Raw genomic sequence first — 16,264 nt, 5'->3', positions numbered from 1 at the left:
TGTGTGTGTGTGTGTGTGTGTGTGTGTTAGATGAGCGGGGACAATGAGATGATACGCGGTCAGAGCCGTCCTCATCTTGAGGCTCAGCCAGCAGGCATGACAGTCAGATGACTGGCACAATGAAACCAGAGCTCCAGGCAGAAAGGGAAGACATGTGCCATGATAATGTGAGTAAGAACGAGAGCTCTGACATGCTTTCAACATATTTCACGAACCAAATGCCATCAAATACATTTGATCTGGAATTCTTTTGCACATTATTCTTTGCCTCTGATTTTTTTTTTGCCAAAACCCCAGAATTGTTTTGGGGAGCTGAACGATTTAAGCTATTCGGATAAACAACTCGGAAAACGCCTCCAGTAAAAGAAAGTAAAAATGCAAATGAAATGCTGAAATAACTTCAAATCAATAAATGAAGAGTTTTTGTACTATCAACGGTATTTTAACATATTTTAACATATCTAACATACATGGAATACAGACTGGAATAAACTGGAATAAGCATTGTAAAATGTTGACTTAGTTCTTCTTCTAACATTAATTATGTAATGAATATCATCTGAAAACAAACAAAACAATTATCCATCTATTAAAACTGCATGTGCTGATTTGGGTCTCTTAACTGGGGTTCCTCCAGGACCTCAATATCTTGTTCATTAAGAACAAATTGATAGACAAAGTCTGGACACTGGCTTCCTGTTGGTTCATGAAGCTCTTAATGGTTTGGGCCAAAATACTGATCTTCTGCAGTGTTATGAACCGTCCAGACCTCTCAGGTGGTCCTGGTCTGCTTTCTGTCCCCAGAGTCAAAACTAAACACGAAGAAGCAACGTTCAGTTTTTATGCTCCATGTATCTGGAACAAAAATGCAGGCCAGCTGCAACTCTCACTTATTCTAAATCAAGGCAGAAGACTTTTCTGTTTGCCGCTGCCTTTTATTAAATCATTTGTTAGAACTTTTATTCTTGTATTTTATACCCGTCTTAATCTATTTTGGCTTGTTTTCATATTCTATTCTCCTGAATTTTTAATGACTGTTTTTAATTGTTTTTAAATGTCCTTTTATAATGTGTTTCTTTTGCACTTTATCTTTTGATGTTTTATGTAAAGCTGTTGAATGGCCTTGTTGCTGGAACATGCCGGATTAATAAATTAGCTTTGTTTTAACAAGACAGAAAAGATGGAGAAGCAGACACCGTCTCACCTCATGTTTGCCCTTCATCCTGCAGATCCTGATGTCATTCTTGTTTGACTCCCACGTCCTTTTCTATACATACAAAAAACAAACATGCACTGCTTGTTAGCTACATTTGCATTTCTCTGTAGAACAAAAATTACATTTTGCAGCCTGATGGCGAATCGTATGTCCGCCTCAAGGTTGTAAATGCGATGGGCGTCTTTCCGGAAGGTGCTCACCTTGCTGTAGAACATCTCGTCTCCTGCGACGATGTCCAACTCCACGCGGAAAAGGTCATCCCTGGTGGGAGGAAGAGAGGGATATAGAGAAAGAGTGGCGGTCAGCCAACACAGAACTAAGGGAAGACGCTGCACTAAGCAAACCATGAATGCCAGTTCCACAGCACAAGAACAGCACAGATAGCATCGCTCGCTCAGGATAGTGCAGGTCCATGCAGACTTTCTTTTGGATGAAATCCAGGCAACACACTTAATTCAAACTCTGTGTATGAATATTTCCACCATATATTAAATTAGTGTGGTTTTACAACTAAATAATTCTGCGGATACAGCTATAATACATTCTTATTAGAGACTTTTATTCATTTACACTTGATCAGACCCTCAGAGATTAGGGAACAGCTTTACAATGTCTTCCATTTTTTTTCCCCAATATATATGAGAAATGGGTACCTGACTGCATAATGATGTCTCGTATTTCCCCTTTGCTTTTTGCTTCTTCTCATTAAACTCTACTTGCTGCATTAAATTTGCTCCTAGGCGCCAGAATTCAGCTTATCAGTCTTATTCAAAAAGCCTGAAATTGTATTATTGGATGATTTAATCAAGTTGTTATACTGATGTTTGCACACCCCCACACGCTGCCTACACGTGGTCCTGAATATAACAACATGCATGTATTCATGATGTTCCACACACTGCTTTCTCGTACTCTTAATCTGCTGGTAATTCTGCAGTAACCTTGGATTTTCCTGTGAAAATAGCAGCTAAATTGGGCTCGGCAGCTAGTAACATCTGAAATGCGCATATATGTGCATATCAAGGCCTCGGCATCTGCTGGTTCGGGACTGAAGCATGGGCTTCATCTTAGCACAGGGCCGAGCTCTGAACGGGCTAATCTGTAAATCTGCCATAGCCGTGTTATTGCGGCAGTATCGATCCCATCTCCGATCCGGCTCTGCCTCCCAGTGCTGCATGTTGTCTTGGTTTCTCTTTTTTCTTTAATAGAGGCCGGGGTTATCGTGTGTGCATCCGTGCATAAGCGACTGTGAGTATTTGTACCACCCAAGTGTGTGTATCGAAGCGTGTTTGCATCTACCTTTCTAAGATCTGTGAGACTGCGCGCATGATGAGAGCACAGGTAGGCCAAGTGCCACCAGGTTACCCCGATCCTGAATAATTCATCCTCACTTCCTGCTGGTGTTTTTAGAAGATCCCCACTCTTACTCAGCCTTGCAGAAAAGCACGGAGGCTAAGTGGCGAAGAAGTGCAAAATCACCAAACACTTGCTCGGTGCGTCCCTGCTTAACAGGTCAGAGTTTAAGCATTCTCCAAACAGTGGAGTGAGCCAGGGTGTGAAGCATAATCTCATCCAGGCTGTTTCAGCGTTGTCTCAGCATTAACATAATGGATATAGCAACAGGCCTCCTAGTCAGAGTGGATGGCAGCCAGCGCTGTTGCCTTTGATAGTGCAGAGGAGGGGGAATTATTTATACTGCTGCTTCTCTTTCCCTCCGCATCTCTTGCCTTCCAGGTTGTTTGAATGATGCAAAGCCTGTGGCCTGTATGTTTTCGTTTGTTTATGTGTGTGTTAGTGGATTTAATGTGTGCAGCATGTGGTAGAAGGTTGGGGTAAGGACTAACATGTGAACTGTGTAAAATGTCATTATTCTTTATGTTGCTGGATGTGCATGCAGCCATGAATAGCCTCGATTCATTAGGTCATAACTCCCAAAGGCGCCTTGACTCACAAAATCCAGCCCTTAAACCTACAAATCAAAAGTCTCCTATTTCTTCCTCTTTGACTGGCCGAGTGTGTGATTGCGTATGGGTGTGTAGGATGTGCGCGTGACTGAGCTGTTATTTCATTAACGCCTCCGACCCTTTTCTGACCTGTCTAATACAAAGTCAACACAGAATCTGAAGAGAAACTGTCAACATTTCCTAAATTTCTGACTTGACCAGCTCATGAACCTTCTCCTTTTGACAGTCCAAACAACAGCAGACTCAAGGCCAAGACATCTTAAGCCTCTATTTCTTGTTAGTCTTCCTACTCTGCTTGCTAGCAGCTGTATTGTGGTTTAGTGTGAGCAGCGTTGAGCCTTTCTGAGTCTGCAAACAGTGTGCAGGAAAAGCTGCTCCACTGGATGAAAATGAAATGGAAAGGTTTTGAGCTGACCACCTAGTTACCCTGACACTTCTTCTGACTGAGGGAGGGTAGAATGTGGAATGCCAGTGTGTGAGTTTGCATGTATTTGGGTGCCTGTAAATATGTGCCGGAGAGACAAGTAAAAATGTCAGTTTTCTCAAAACTAAAATAGCGCGTGTAGAAAAGTCCTGCACCGCCCACTGAGTTCCAACCAAGAGCAGCGTTTTGGTCAAAGATCTTTTTCCGGCATTAAACTCACCCATCGTCTGCAGCACCCACTTAAAAAAGGATATCATAAGCATACATGTTAATAATTGATTAAATTAGACTTTTTTAAGTATTAAGTATTTCAAAATGTCACCATTGGTTGCAGTCCTAGTTTCCTAGTTTGCAGTCCTCATTTTAAAAACAGCAGCTTTACAAAGTTGTAGTTTAAAGTGCACAAACTTCCAAACAGTATCTTTTGAAAATCAAGTCCAGAGCGGTATGTGTCCATGTGGGTGTCTCTCCCACATACTTGTCCTCGTCTGCATGCTTAACGTTCTCCATAGCCGAACAGCCCGGCAGCTTTACCTCCCAAGCTTGCCAGTCTTCGCCACCAGTGAGCATCTCCCCCGTCCGTCTGCCATGAGGCGTTTGACCCGGCTGTGACCGCCGGGTGACCCCCCCCCCGTGACCTATGAGGTCGATGTCTGTGTGCTAATAAACGGAGCAACAACCAACCTGGCAGTAAGTCAACACGCTTTCCTTTCCAACCTAACGCAAACACATACACGCATCGAGCCAGATGGTAAAACCCTGATACGCTTTATCACGAATGGAACAGTTAATCAAGAGTTGGCTTCGTTCCTTTGGTCATCTTGTCAATAGATAAACACTCTCCAATTGGTTTATATTTGCGTGAATTAGCCCTTTTGGATGCGTCTGAAGACCACAGGATCCACAGCTGCTCATCCGGGCAGCAATGAAATGGGGCTTAACACAGCAAGGCGCTTTACTCCACCAGCCACCAGCCAAATACACAGTTTACTTTCGTTTAGCAAGGATGGGAAGAGAACAGGGAGAGGTAGCTGCTCTCAGCAGGTGCTTGGGGGCAGGGGTTTAGCAGCGCTTGCAGTCTGAGGAGCAGCTATGCTAATGGTGACAGGATTTGGGGATGAGCGAGGCGTCTTATCAGGCCATGCACTCCGTAGGAGCTTTTGGCAGTCATACCTGGCGCCACACAGGTACTTATTTATATATAACACATTTTAAAACTCTTCCTCCCTGCTGGGTTGTCTCTGGCTCACACAAGCATTTGAACAGGGATCTGTGTCTTTCTGGGCAGATAACTTTCTGTCAGGAAGCTGCAAAACACTATTAGCCACGTACAAGAAATATATAAATATACTCTGGTAAACGCTCTTTCTGTGAATCTCTCATGCTGCCGAGAACCTCCCTCGCCTTTCTCGTCTTTCCGCTTGTCAGTCTAGCATTTCATTATCATCCGGCTGGCTCAGACATTCATATCAGTTTACCTCTGCTTTTCAGTAACATTTTCTGCAGCAGTAAATTGAAATTAGCGTCTCTCAGACTGCTTCATGGCTCTGGTTGTATTTCAAAGCAGACCTGCAGACTGCAGTAGCTATAGTTGTCTGTGTGCAGTTTTACTATCAGGCTGTGTGCATGTGTGTGTGCTTATAGACCCTCTCAGCGCAGACAAAATGGCTGGAGCCTTGTTACATAGTTTGATATATTTACTACCAGCTCTCAGTAGTGAGGTTAGACCAGCTGGAGGCCAGGCGCTGGGTCATTTCCTGGACCACAGTGGCGTCTCTTGTCTAAACCTTTTCAGTCTTCTTCAGACAACCACTACAGCAAATAACCAGCACCTTATGTGGAAAATGACACATTTCTTTGGACAACACGGGCAGTAAATCTTGAGGTGTATGTTTTTTGTTGAAACAGTCTGTTTCAGGTTGGCTTCTGAATGGGTCCGGGGAGCAGCAGATGTAGCTTTACAGTGTAAACCCGGTGCAGCTGAGCAGGCCGTCCTCGTCTGGCCTCCTGACCACCAGGGCTTGAGTCTGTCCAGTATCAGCACATTCACCAGACTGACAGGCAGGTGGGGACTAGCATCATGTGAAGACCAAACCAGAAATCATTTGTCAGGCCGCATATCAGCCTTCAAATTAAGCTACTGTAACAGATTTGTCCTGTGGCTCATGTTTCCCATGTCTCACACAAGTCGCATATTCACTTTTACAAAGTGTTCAGAACAAATTTTAGAACTTGTGCTAGTAATAGCCAACAACAAAGTAATGACAGAGCCTTTAATTATAACTTAGTGTTTCCGAGCCCCAGAGTCCTTTTAGAAAACTTCTAATTTTACTGCAGCGGGGTCTGACAGTCTGCCCTTTACTGTCCTGCTTCTGCTTCTCCCATTCCTCCCTTTCCTCCAGCGGGGCCCAGCAATACAGCTTGGGCCTCCATCAGCATGATTTCTGTGTTGGCTCCCAGCATGGACCGGCGAAGCAGCAAAGTGAAGCTCTGTTCCTGGCCAGAGGAAGAGCTGCTGCTCCCGGGTGCGGAGCTCTCCACATCCCGCCGGAGCTCCGACTGCAGGTCGAATACAGCGGCGAAGCCGAATATCAGTCTGTCAGTCTGACTGGAGTCTAGGCTCATGGAGTTTCTGGTGAACCTGCATGCTTTTGTCTGATTCTGCGTGAATCTGACCCAGTGGCACCGAGGACAGGCATTAAGAATAACTATATAGAAATCTTTTTACTGATGATCTCACTTATGGCATCTGTGGCCATAAGGAAGATCGGCGATCTGCGTTTTGATCCCAAGCTCCTCCAGGCCGCATGTTGAAGTGTCCTTGGGCAAGATACTGAACCCCAAATTGCCCCAGAAGGCCGTACCATCAGTGTGTAAACGTGTATAAAGGAATTTTTTTATTAGATCCTGATGGGCAGGTGGCACCTTGCATGGCAGCCTCTGCCAGCAGCGTATGAATGTGTGTTTGAAATAGTGAATTTTGACAGTAGTGTAAAGTGCTTTGAGTGGTCGAGAGACTACACTACAACTAGACCATTTGTGATTAACCATTCATGTGGGTCATATAGAGGCCATCAGTGTTACACTGAGACTGTTTCACAACTGGTTAAAAGTTCCTCATAGTCACTTTAAATAATGCAAGGTTTGTTAAGGCCTTGTCCCACTACAACGGCAAAAAGAGAAATCAATATTTTTTAATGAAATCTCCTCAAACACTGGAAACAGTCCATAACTATGCCCAGCAGCACTAAGCCACAGCTGAATGCTAATATTATATGTTAACCTGTTTACAGTTAGAATGTTGAAACACCGACCAAAGTGTTGGAACAGCCACAATTATTACATTCAACAAGGAGCAAAATACCTCTAGCTAGAATACTGATGGTAGGTTTTATTATTACATTTAGGTTTGAGACTGAAACTCCTAGAATAATGTCCAATGAGTGGCAAATGTTGCTTGGCAACAAATGCAGTGACAACAGACAGTCCAACAGATATTAAAGCTGAAAATTGCCCTGACGGAGCTATATGTGTGCTTGTACTAGTGTGATGCAGGCAATAAAAGGCACATCACAGGTCCCTGATTGCTTAAAGTGTATTCTTACTGTAGATAAAGCCACAAATGAACTGCTAACACCATACGTTTATCAGTGTGTGTGTGTGTGTGTGTGTGTGTGTGTGTGTGTGTTGTACCTGGCTCCGATGTAGAGCGTCCGATTGACTTGGAGGATCCTCTGGATGTGTAGAGGCTCTTGTCTCAGCCATGTTCGATGGGGTCGGCCCAGGAACACTGGGTGTCTTCTCACCACTGCCGGTGAATGAGAGAACAGAGACGCATTATGGCTCATTCCCAAACTGACATCCATCTTTGACAAAAGTGACCATAAAAGTGGTTTTCTGTTCAGTTTGTTTTGACAGTTCTGCAGCAGTAACAGGTATCCAAGGTGACAAAGTTTGAGACTTGCATTTGCAAAAGCATCACATCTACTACATTAAGCAAGACCACGGAGCAGAGCACAGACTGAGATACAAGAAACAAATAATCTTCTAAAAATGATAGATGCCTGAACTATACCTCATATGTCACCGTTATATTCATGAGTTTTCCTTTGTTGACTGACTGGATCTCACTTTTGATAAATTGTTCATTTGCTTCTGCTTTTTGTTGACAAGTTCGCTAAGACATGTTCTGCAAAGTGATTCAGACAACTCAAAAAGAGAGACACGAAGAGACAGGTGACTTTTTCAAAAACATCAAAAAAGGGTAAAATAAAATGTTCAAAGTGTGTTTTCGGAGGATGAGGTAGGGAGACCTTGAGGGAGAGAAATCAAACATAAAAGAGGTTGGGCATTTTCAACATGTGTCCTCGCAGATGTGCAAAAACAGAGAAAAAATAAATAAAATGGAGAGAGAAGCAGAAATCACACTTACATACAAATCAGATGGATTACCTATCTGTCTTTGACCTTGGCTGAGGTGAATGGGGGTATTTTTTTGTCAGATATCCTCCGATCTTCTCTCTGCTCTTTCATCATTACCTCTTTAAATCCCACCCTCTAGACCATTCATCTGTTTCCTCCTCTTATTCACCTCTAAGTTTTGTGTGCTTCTGCTTTATTTCTATCCTGTAATTCCTTCCTATAGTATCTACGTCAACCCGTCCTGGGACCCACTGTGAATCTCTGTCCACCTTCCTCTACCTGTCTTGTCTGACCATCTAGATAAGCCTGTATTTTCTGCTAAAGCTTGAACCTGCTGTAAACCTGCTGAGACAAACACAGCCGCTCCAGCGTAGCGCTCAGCAGCCTGACAACCGCTAAACTCTTCTGTATGGTATTGATACGTCGAGAAAGGTTCTGGACTCAGCTGGGAAACCATCAATCAATAATATTGAACTGCAATCAATCAAGGTCGGGTCTGAGCTGGAGACTGCCAAGCTGATACGGAGACTCAAAGTCTGAGTGTGTTAGACGCTGCATCTCTCAAGAGTCTGAGTGTGAGTGTGTGTGTGTGGGAAAGTCACGAACGCTGGAACCCCTTCCTACACTCTGGTCTCATTCCTGAGTGGGACCCCACACCTCCTGCTCGAGACACCAGTCAACACCATTCGTGTGAGAGCTTGTCTGACCTCCACAGCCCACGCCGTGAACTTAAGCCCCCCCCCCTATTGAACACCCTGCCTGTTAGGGCGCGATCCCACACCTCACACATCACGACATGGGAGAGAGGCACGCAGGGGAGTAGGCGGCTAGAGGGCGAGAAAAGTCGGGAGGTCAGTATACCTTCAGTGGGGATGAAGTTGAGGGGCCCCGGTTCCTCTGGGAACGCCGAGATCGCCGTTCGGAGCAGCCAACACAGCAGGAAGAAGGGAGGGGCCACGGTCGCCATAGCAACACCGCGGCGGAGTCTGTGGGAATTAAGAAAAAGACAAAAAAGGAGAAAAGGGAGTGAGTTGTTGCTAAATGAGGCAGAGGAGTGAGACAAATCAACATACAGAGAGACAGAGGGACACTCACAGAATGACTGACTGACTGACTGACTGACTGACTGACTGGCTGGTTTTCTTGACTGAAGCTCCGTCTTTATATTCCCACAGCATCTCTGTCGCTACGCCCTGATGTGAGGGAAGAGAAATAGCTGCTCGGAGCGAGGGATTAAATCATCCACTGAGGGAGAAGTGTCCAGTCAGCTCTGAATGCAGCCAGATCACTGTGGCACAACACGACCACATCAAGCAACACACCAACGATGACACATCTGAGAGGAATGTGACGGAGGCAAAGAAAGCGACATCTTGGGCAAGACAGAGGGCAATATGTGGCCTATAGATGAATGGAAAATCTGTATAGGGAGAGAGTGAGTGAAAGGCTCAATAACGCTCCAGACGTCGAGCATTATCCAGGATATGAAGGAGGCTGAGAGAGGGGGAGAAGTGGTGGTTTACTTAAATTAAATGCTTGCCAGGGCCACAAATCACCTCTCTGACGGCGGAGCTAAACTGTTGGTATTTTTCATCAGGCGATACAGAGGCACATGCGGGGTCTCGGATGTGATTCATGTGGAAATACAAATGATACCCAAATTTAGTTACCCTCCACGATACATTCTAGACAATGTATTAAGCACTCCGGCTGCAGCCACAAACCTCAGCAGGCATGACTGGCGGGCCGCTACCTCTGCGTGTTGTTACTTCAATTCGGCTGCTGTTGCATGTGTGTGGTTGGAATTCAATGTGCATCCAACAGGCACTATTATTCAAGTTGTTATTATCTTGAGCTCTGACTCATCTGTAATTATCTAACAATGTTTCCCTCTGCATACGAGCCTGGCATGGAACTGTGTTTTCCTAGAAATTTCACAAACACATAGTTTACAAAACCCCATAACTCGATTTTCATCTTGTTGTCATCTTAACACTGAATGCAACACAGGGCAATTTGTTTTGAAAATCAAGCGGAGAGGTATTCCATCCCCACTGCTGAAAACACAAAACATTTCTTTCAGTCATGCACAATTGCAACATCTCAAATTTGAATACTCAAGGTTGGATTTCTTTACGCAAAACTCCTCAGCAATTTACCGTGGTCACAGATGCACAATGTGCGAAAGGATGCAAAAACAGAAAGGAGAACACACAGAATCCACTATGCACCCTTCCTTTCTGTGTCAGGCTTTGTCTCTCTCAGACTCTTTTCAAGTCTTTTCAGTTCAGTTCAGTTTGTGGGTTTAAGAGCTTCACTGGCAAATATTGCAAGAGTTCTGTTGCATTTTGTTATTACAATAAAACAACAATTATGATTAAACCTTGTGCACAGGGTCATTGTCATGTTGAAACAGAAAAGCTCCTTCACTAAAAGTTCCAACAGTTTGGAAGTAAAATATCACCGTATGCTGTAGCAACACTGCAGCGTGTAACTTTTTGTAAGCAGTGGCCACTGTTGAGAATAATAAATGCTAAAACATAAGCTAGTTTAACATTAGCACAAGTAGAAAAGAGTCATTAAGTCAAGGAACTCCCTGTAGCAGTTCTACACAAACATCTATCCAAAGGTTATTTATCTATGTATTTGAAAGGGACAGTGTGATACGTCATAGCTGTACCAGAGGTAGCTATAAGCTAATTCATATCTGAAAACCTCTGAGCAGGAAACAGAGGATAGCATCTTTGTTTAGAAAAAAAGCTAACATTCGCCACCATAAGCTACTGGTCATACCAGACCAAGCAGTGTTGGGGCAAACACCATATGTTTATACTTCATTGTGCAAGGTTGAGTTGTAAATTAAACTGTTGTATTTGTAAGGAAAGCAATGTGTTTTTCTTTAAACGTTACATAGTGCCTTGGAATTGAACATGAGGGCCCTTGCTCAAACAATAGCAGATGACCATACATATGTATACTGAGGGGGTTTACCATACTTTTGGCCATATAGTCTAATAACATCAATAAGGAATGGGTTTATCTTAATCTTAGATTAAAATTAGATCAGATCTGGGTCTGTCCGTGGCGGGCTGGTCACTGCCGGAGGCGCTGCTGGAGTCTGACCTCAGAAACTGCATCATTGTGTCTACTATTGTATTTGTTCTAAGTAAAGTACAGAATAAAGTTCAACAGAAATAATAAAAAAAGAACAAATGCTGGCAAACTGTACTCTATGTAGTAACATGGAAACAGTTTCCCTCTTTGAGTAGTTTTCAGTCTCTCTCTCTCTCTCTCTCCCCCGAAGGATACAAACAGCCATTGTGCAGCCCATCTCTTTAATGGAGTCCCAGACATAACCTTATCAGGACACATAATCTTTATGGGACATTTCTCACATTCCCTGCTTTGACATCAGAATTAAAGTGGGAGGCATGCTAATTACTCAACACCCACAAGCAAAATTACAGGAGGTGAAGGGGGAAGTCACCAACAGAAGAAAGGAGGTCCTAGGGTAAAGAGAGAGAGAGAGAGACAGAGAGATAGAGAGAGAGATAAGTGAGAAACAGTAAGAGAGAGAGAGAGAAGATGAGAAGTCAGTAAGTCACTATATCCAATCACAGATTCTATTGTTTCAGTTATTAATAATGTATGAATAAATGTCAGGCGGTACGCATTCGATTAGTATAATTAGACACCCTGGGCTATACAATTTCATGGGACAGCAGAATAAGTAGATATACAAGTATAAAAGTATGTGTGTGTGTGTGTGTGTGGGTGTCTATGTGTGTTGTGTGTGTGGGTCTTCAAATGGTTCAGAGCCAAAGCGTCGCTGTAATTATGACAAATGGCTGCAGCCAAGTCCATTCAGAAGCCTCGCTGCATGGCACAGGCTGTACAGTTTTACACCATTATCATTGAACAAGGCATACTGCAAGTCACATATACATTTCCCCATTTGGAGGGGAGACACTAAAACAACATATTTAACCCCAGGGTACTATAACACTATGTTTGGTTTTTTTTAAATTGAAACGGCAGTAGATGTCACTGAAGTCATTTTGAAGCTGGCACACTGTGTGGGATTTAAGAAACGTCAAAAGCCATCGTGTCAGCTCTTTCACTGGGGGGACTATTGTTTCCAGCGTTGTGACAAACATATTCAGGGACTGAGCTTGATTTCCGGAGCCATCCCAACGGTCTTATTTTGGTGCCACGTCAATACGGATGACAAGTGACGACAGCGGAGCAAAAAAAAAATGCAAACAATTGCAGGTCAAGTGAAACATCCGTCTGAGCACTTATATCCCATCCACTCTGAATATCTTATCATCCCTTAATGAAACAGGACTCCTGAACTCATCACCATGCTCCATTCGCTTCAACAGGATTTACACAGACTTGTTAATTTGTCTGTTTCCACAGCCCCGGATCAATTAGATTATGGGTGTTTAGGCGGGTAATTTCCTAAACAAAGTCATTAAGAGATCATTTAGCTGCCGAAAAGGTGGGGGGGGGGGGGGTTAGGGGGGGTGGAGGGCGATATGTCTCCATGGACCCCATTAAAGCCATCTCATAATGACCACCACTATGGCCAACTCAGATAACATAGATAATGAATCACCAGTCAATCGATCAATGATGTCTAGTATCTTCTGCAAAGCCCTGATAACGACTGATACAGTTCTGATACAGAGTCGAGTCAGACGAAAGAACAAGAGAAGAGGAAACGCTTTGAGGTCGACAACAGATGTGAGGAATGCTCGCGATGTGGAATTGGTTGCTGGTAATACAGAGACAGCGACTCTCTGCTGCCGAGGTTCGGATACTTTGCATGCAAATAGAACTACTAATGATTAAATAAAGGTGATAATATGCTTTTTTTTCACTTATTATGGTTGCCAGGGCTCTCGCTTTCACCTCTCCTCAGTCTCTCTACCTTTTTTTCCCTTTCACATTCACGTTACGCCTTGGTTTCTCCCTTCTGCTCTCCCTTAGCCCCATTCTGGAATGGTTGAAAGAAAACCAAGATTATGCGTGTCCTAGATGTAGGGAAAAATGGTAATGAATTAGAGCAGCGTTAATGGGGACACTGTGGTGGTTGGGGTATTTATGATTAAAATATTTAACAGAGTGGCTGTCAAGTATTATACAGAGGTATCAGTACTGGTAACACAGTACTCAAGCAATAGTCTGATATAATCCCTTTTCACACTGGTCGCCTAGCTTCTAAAAGCCTGCACAGAGGAAGAATTAAGTCAAACATGGTCTATTTCCACTCAAATCCCTTTATCGTTATTTTACGAGGTAAATTAATTTGTTTTGCTCACCAAAAATGTATAAATATATCCTGTAAATATAATTTGCATGTGTTGCACATATTCAATCTGCACTAATCATCAGGGGGGTTTGTGTATTCGCACCAAACGTTCGCGGTTCCAGTGCATGCAGCCGCACACAAAAAACACTGCATATATATCGATGCACTTATTGATGTACGTATGTGGAACAATGTGGAAGTGCAAGTACAACATATGCAGAGGTTAAAGCAACAAAGGGGATTGGCGTGTGAGTCAGTCGAACGATGGCAAGTACAAATAAAACAGATAAAAACAAATGTGGGTTCCCGGTCGGCCTCAACAGCCAAGAAGAGAGACATAATAAAGATAGTGTTTCCCAATTCCGTCTGAATGGTGACTACTAAAGCAGGGTATGAATGACCAGTGACTTTTGTGTACCGTTACTCCCCTTTTAATCAACATTTTTATATTAGTAATGAATCACGTGATTATTTGTATGCTATACGGGACAGTCTAAATAATGAATAACGTCTTCCTCACCATGCAGTTTTTTCCCCCTTTTTTTTTTTTTATCTGCATGGTCCACAACTATGCCGTATGGCTTCACTCTCACCTCTCTCATCAACCACATTTCCAGCAGCAGAAGGCCATTGTTTTCAGTGAAAAAGCTCAGAGGAATACCAAACAAACACCAAAATGCACAAACAGCGAGCAGACAATCAGCAATTAGCTGGTAAACGTAGTGGAGCATGAAGCTGCGTCAGTTAATGTCGGACAATGTTGAGCATTTGACTTACATTCACCAGATGTCCAGAAACACAAGTCTAAATAAAAGCTCATATTGCTGTTTGTCTGCTGGATGTGTAAGTATACTACAGCTTTCCGTATCAAGCTTCTGATGCCGTCTCAACGTGGCACAACGTAATCAATCAATGCAAGTTTACATTTTGAAGAGCAGTTAGTGGCACAAAGATTTAATCCGAGACATTCTTAAAAAGATCTGCAACACATTTTTTTTGTGCTTGTGACATGACAGAACTAGAGGCTATATAGAAGCAGTAGAAGAAGACGTACTAGTGCCAGAACCTCGTCTCGATTCAATTAATTTCCCAGTTTCTAATAAAGCTCTGTAAAAAGAGATAAAACTGGAGGGGAGCCAAAAACAACCCAAAGGGTTTCAAGCTCTAATAACCTTTGTTATTGTAAAGGAGATACACTGAAACTATCAAAAGACGTCAAGCTTGATCCTTAAAACACTTAATAACTTTTTAAGAGGAATTAATGTTCAAATAAATACTCCTTTGCCGCAGGCACAAGGGTGAGCTGCACTTTGCTCTGCTTTTATTGTTCCACATCACTGAAATGACCTTCAGAGATCAGTACTTGAGACTGTGCGGATACATGGGAAAGAGTATCAAGTAAGCGGGGGAGGATTTTATGATTGTTCCACTTTCTTTATGCAGACTTTAAAAACACCCCATAGATTTCCTGGAGACTGGCCTAATTGTCAAATAAGAGACGAGAGGAGAGGCCGCTTTACGGAGTGTGTAGAACCAATGACAGGTGATAGCCTGTACTGCTGGGACCTCCTTCAGTCAGCAACATGAGACGCTGTATGTGGAAGGGATGTGAGGAGGATAGTGAATAGAGATTAAGAAAGAACGCTGTGAGGGGGGATTTAAGGCAAAGATGGAAATCAACACAGCGGATATAAAAAAAAAGAACGAGTTTGGAGAGTGGGGAGGTGACATGGCAGGATGAAAAAAAAGAAAAAGATACACTACAGGGAGTGATGAGGAAAAACAGAGGCGAAAGAGAGAGGGGGAGTCACATCGGCTATAAAGAGAGGAAAGCCAAAGAATGTCTGGAATGAGAGAAAGAAAAAGAAACAGGAAAAGGAAGAGCACAAAGCCAATATACTTGCAATGCCAGATTTATATCCATACTAAGCCAAGAGTAGACTAGTGGGAAGGACTTATCTAAAGGGATGACATTTGTCTGGATCTCTGTGCTAGGTGTAGGAAAAGGGAGTCCTTCAGGGGTCAATACTTGGACCATTGCTGTTCAGCCTGCTGTACACGGTGCCTCTAGGCCACATAAAAACCACATGAAACACAAGGCATGTTATCAATTGTGCAGATGACACATTGTTGTACAGTACCCATGCTTGTCTTAAAATACTTAAAGATCTGGATGTTCCGTAACTTCCTGCAGCTCAACAAAGGCATGCCCAAAATAACCGTTATTGTTGCTGATCCTCGGTGGCAGACAACATGTTCTCATTAGCTTCTTTCTCCCTGGAAGTACAGGACCACAAAGGTCATAAATCTGTCTGTGATTGTTGATTATGCCCTATGTCCCAGAGCAACATCACCAATAAATCAATCAATAATAAATCACCAAATAGAAGTGTCTTTTATCATCTTAAAAAAAACATATCTATCACCATGCAAGAATACCCAGAATATTGGAAAATTCTGCAAAACACAGCGGTATGTGCAAAGCTGATGATGTGGCTTGTGGAGTTTGAGTTTGAAAATGAAAAAAATATGGTGATGTGGAGATAGAAAGATGTGAGTTTACCAGACCTCTGTAGCTGCTCCTCATCTCTGCTTGAGGCTTTAAGCATACATTATCCGCTGCAAGCACACCCAAACTTCCACAATAAACATTGCGTTGCATCGTGGTTAATATGTACGCCATTTTGACCAGGAAGAAGAATGTGTGGGGTAAAAAAAAAGACTCTGAGTCTCTGATTCTGCTGCATCAATGATAATCATTGTTAAAGAAAAAGTCCAACAATGTTATAAGAGTGCAACGCTGACTTCTACACCCTTATTTTAGACTCACTACATCCAATAATGGACATACTTCCATGTTGATGCTGTACAGTATATTGGCATTAGATCAACATCTTGAGGTGTGGAATTGTCTAATAAAT

The 16,264-nt window shown here is 43.0% G+C and overlaps 1 protein-coding gene across 1 annotated transcript in view; it reads right to left on the bottom strand.

The window, feature by feature from the left end:
* The window catches only part of sema6bb (sema domain, transmembrane domain (TM), and cytoplasmic domain, (semaphorin) 6Bb), a 122,254-nt gene that overhangs the window by 56,691 nt on the left and 49,299 nt on the right, over window positions 1–16,264 (bottom strand). Inside the window, exons 2-5 of the mRNA XM_068725956.1 lie at window positions 8,888–9,012; window positions 7,298–7,412; window positions 1,417–1,477; window positions 1,205–1,267 (exon numbers count right to left, since the gene is read on the bottom strand). Of these exons, the coding sequence (XP_068582057.1) occupies window positions 1,205–1,267; window positions 1,417–1,477; window positions 7,298–7,412; window positions 8,888–8,993 (345 nt within the window). The 5' untranslated portion in view covers window positions 8,994–9,012. The remainder of the gene's footprint in view (window positions 1–1,204; window positions 1,268–1,416; window positions 1,478–7,297; window positions 7,413–8,887; window positions 9,013–16,264) is intronic.

Source organism: Cebidichthys violaceus, unplaced genomic scaffold (assembly GCF_023349555.1).
Source record: "Cebidichthys violaceus isolate CVI_PGR_0920_01 unplaced genomic scaffold, fCebVio1.0.p SCAF_37, whole genome shotgun sequence".
NCBI classification, from domain to species: Eukaryota; Metazoa; Chordata; class Actinopteri; order Perciformes; family Stichaeidae; genus Cebidichthys; species Cebidichthys violaceus.
The sequence above is the reverse complement of the archived record's forward strand: the minus strand, read 5'-3'. Positions and strand labels throughout refer to the sequence as shown.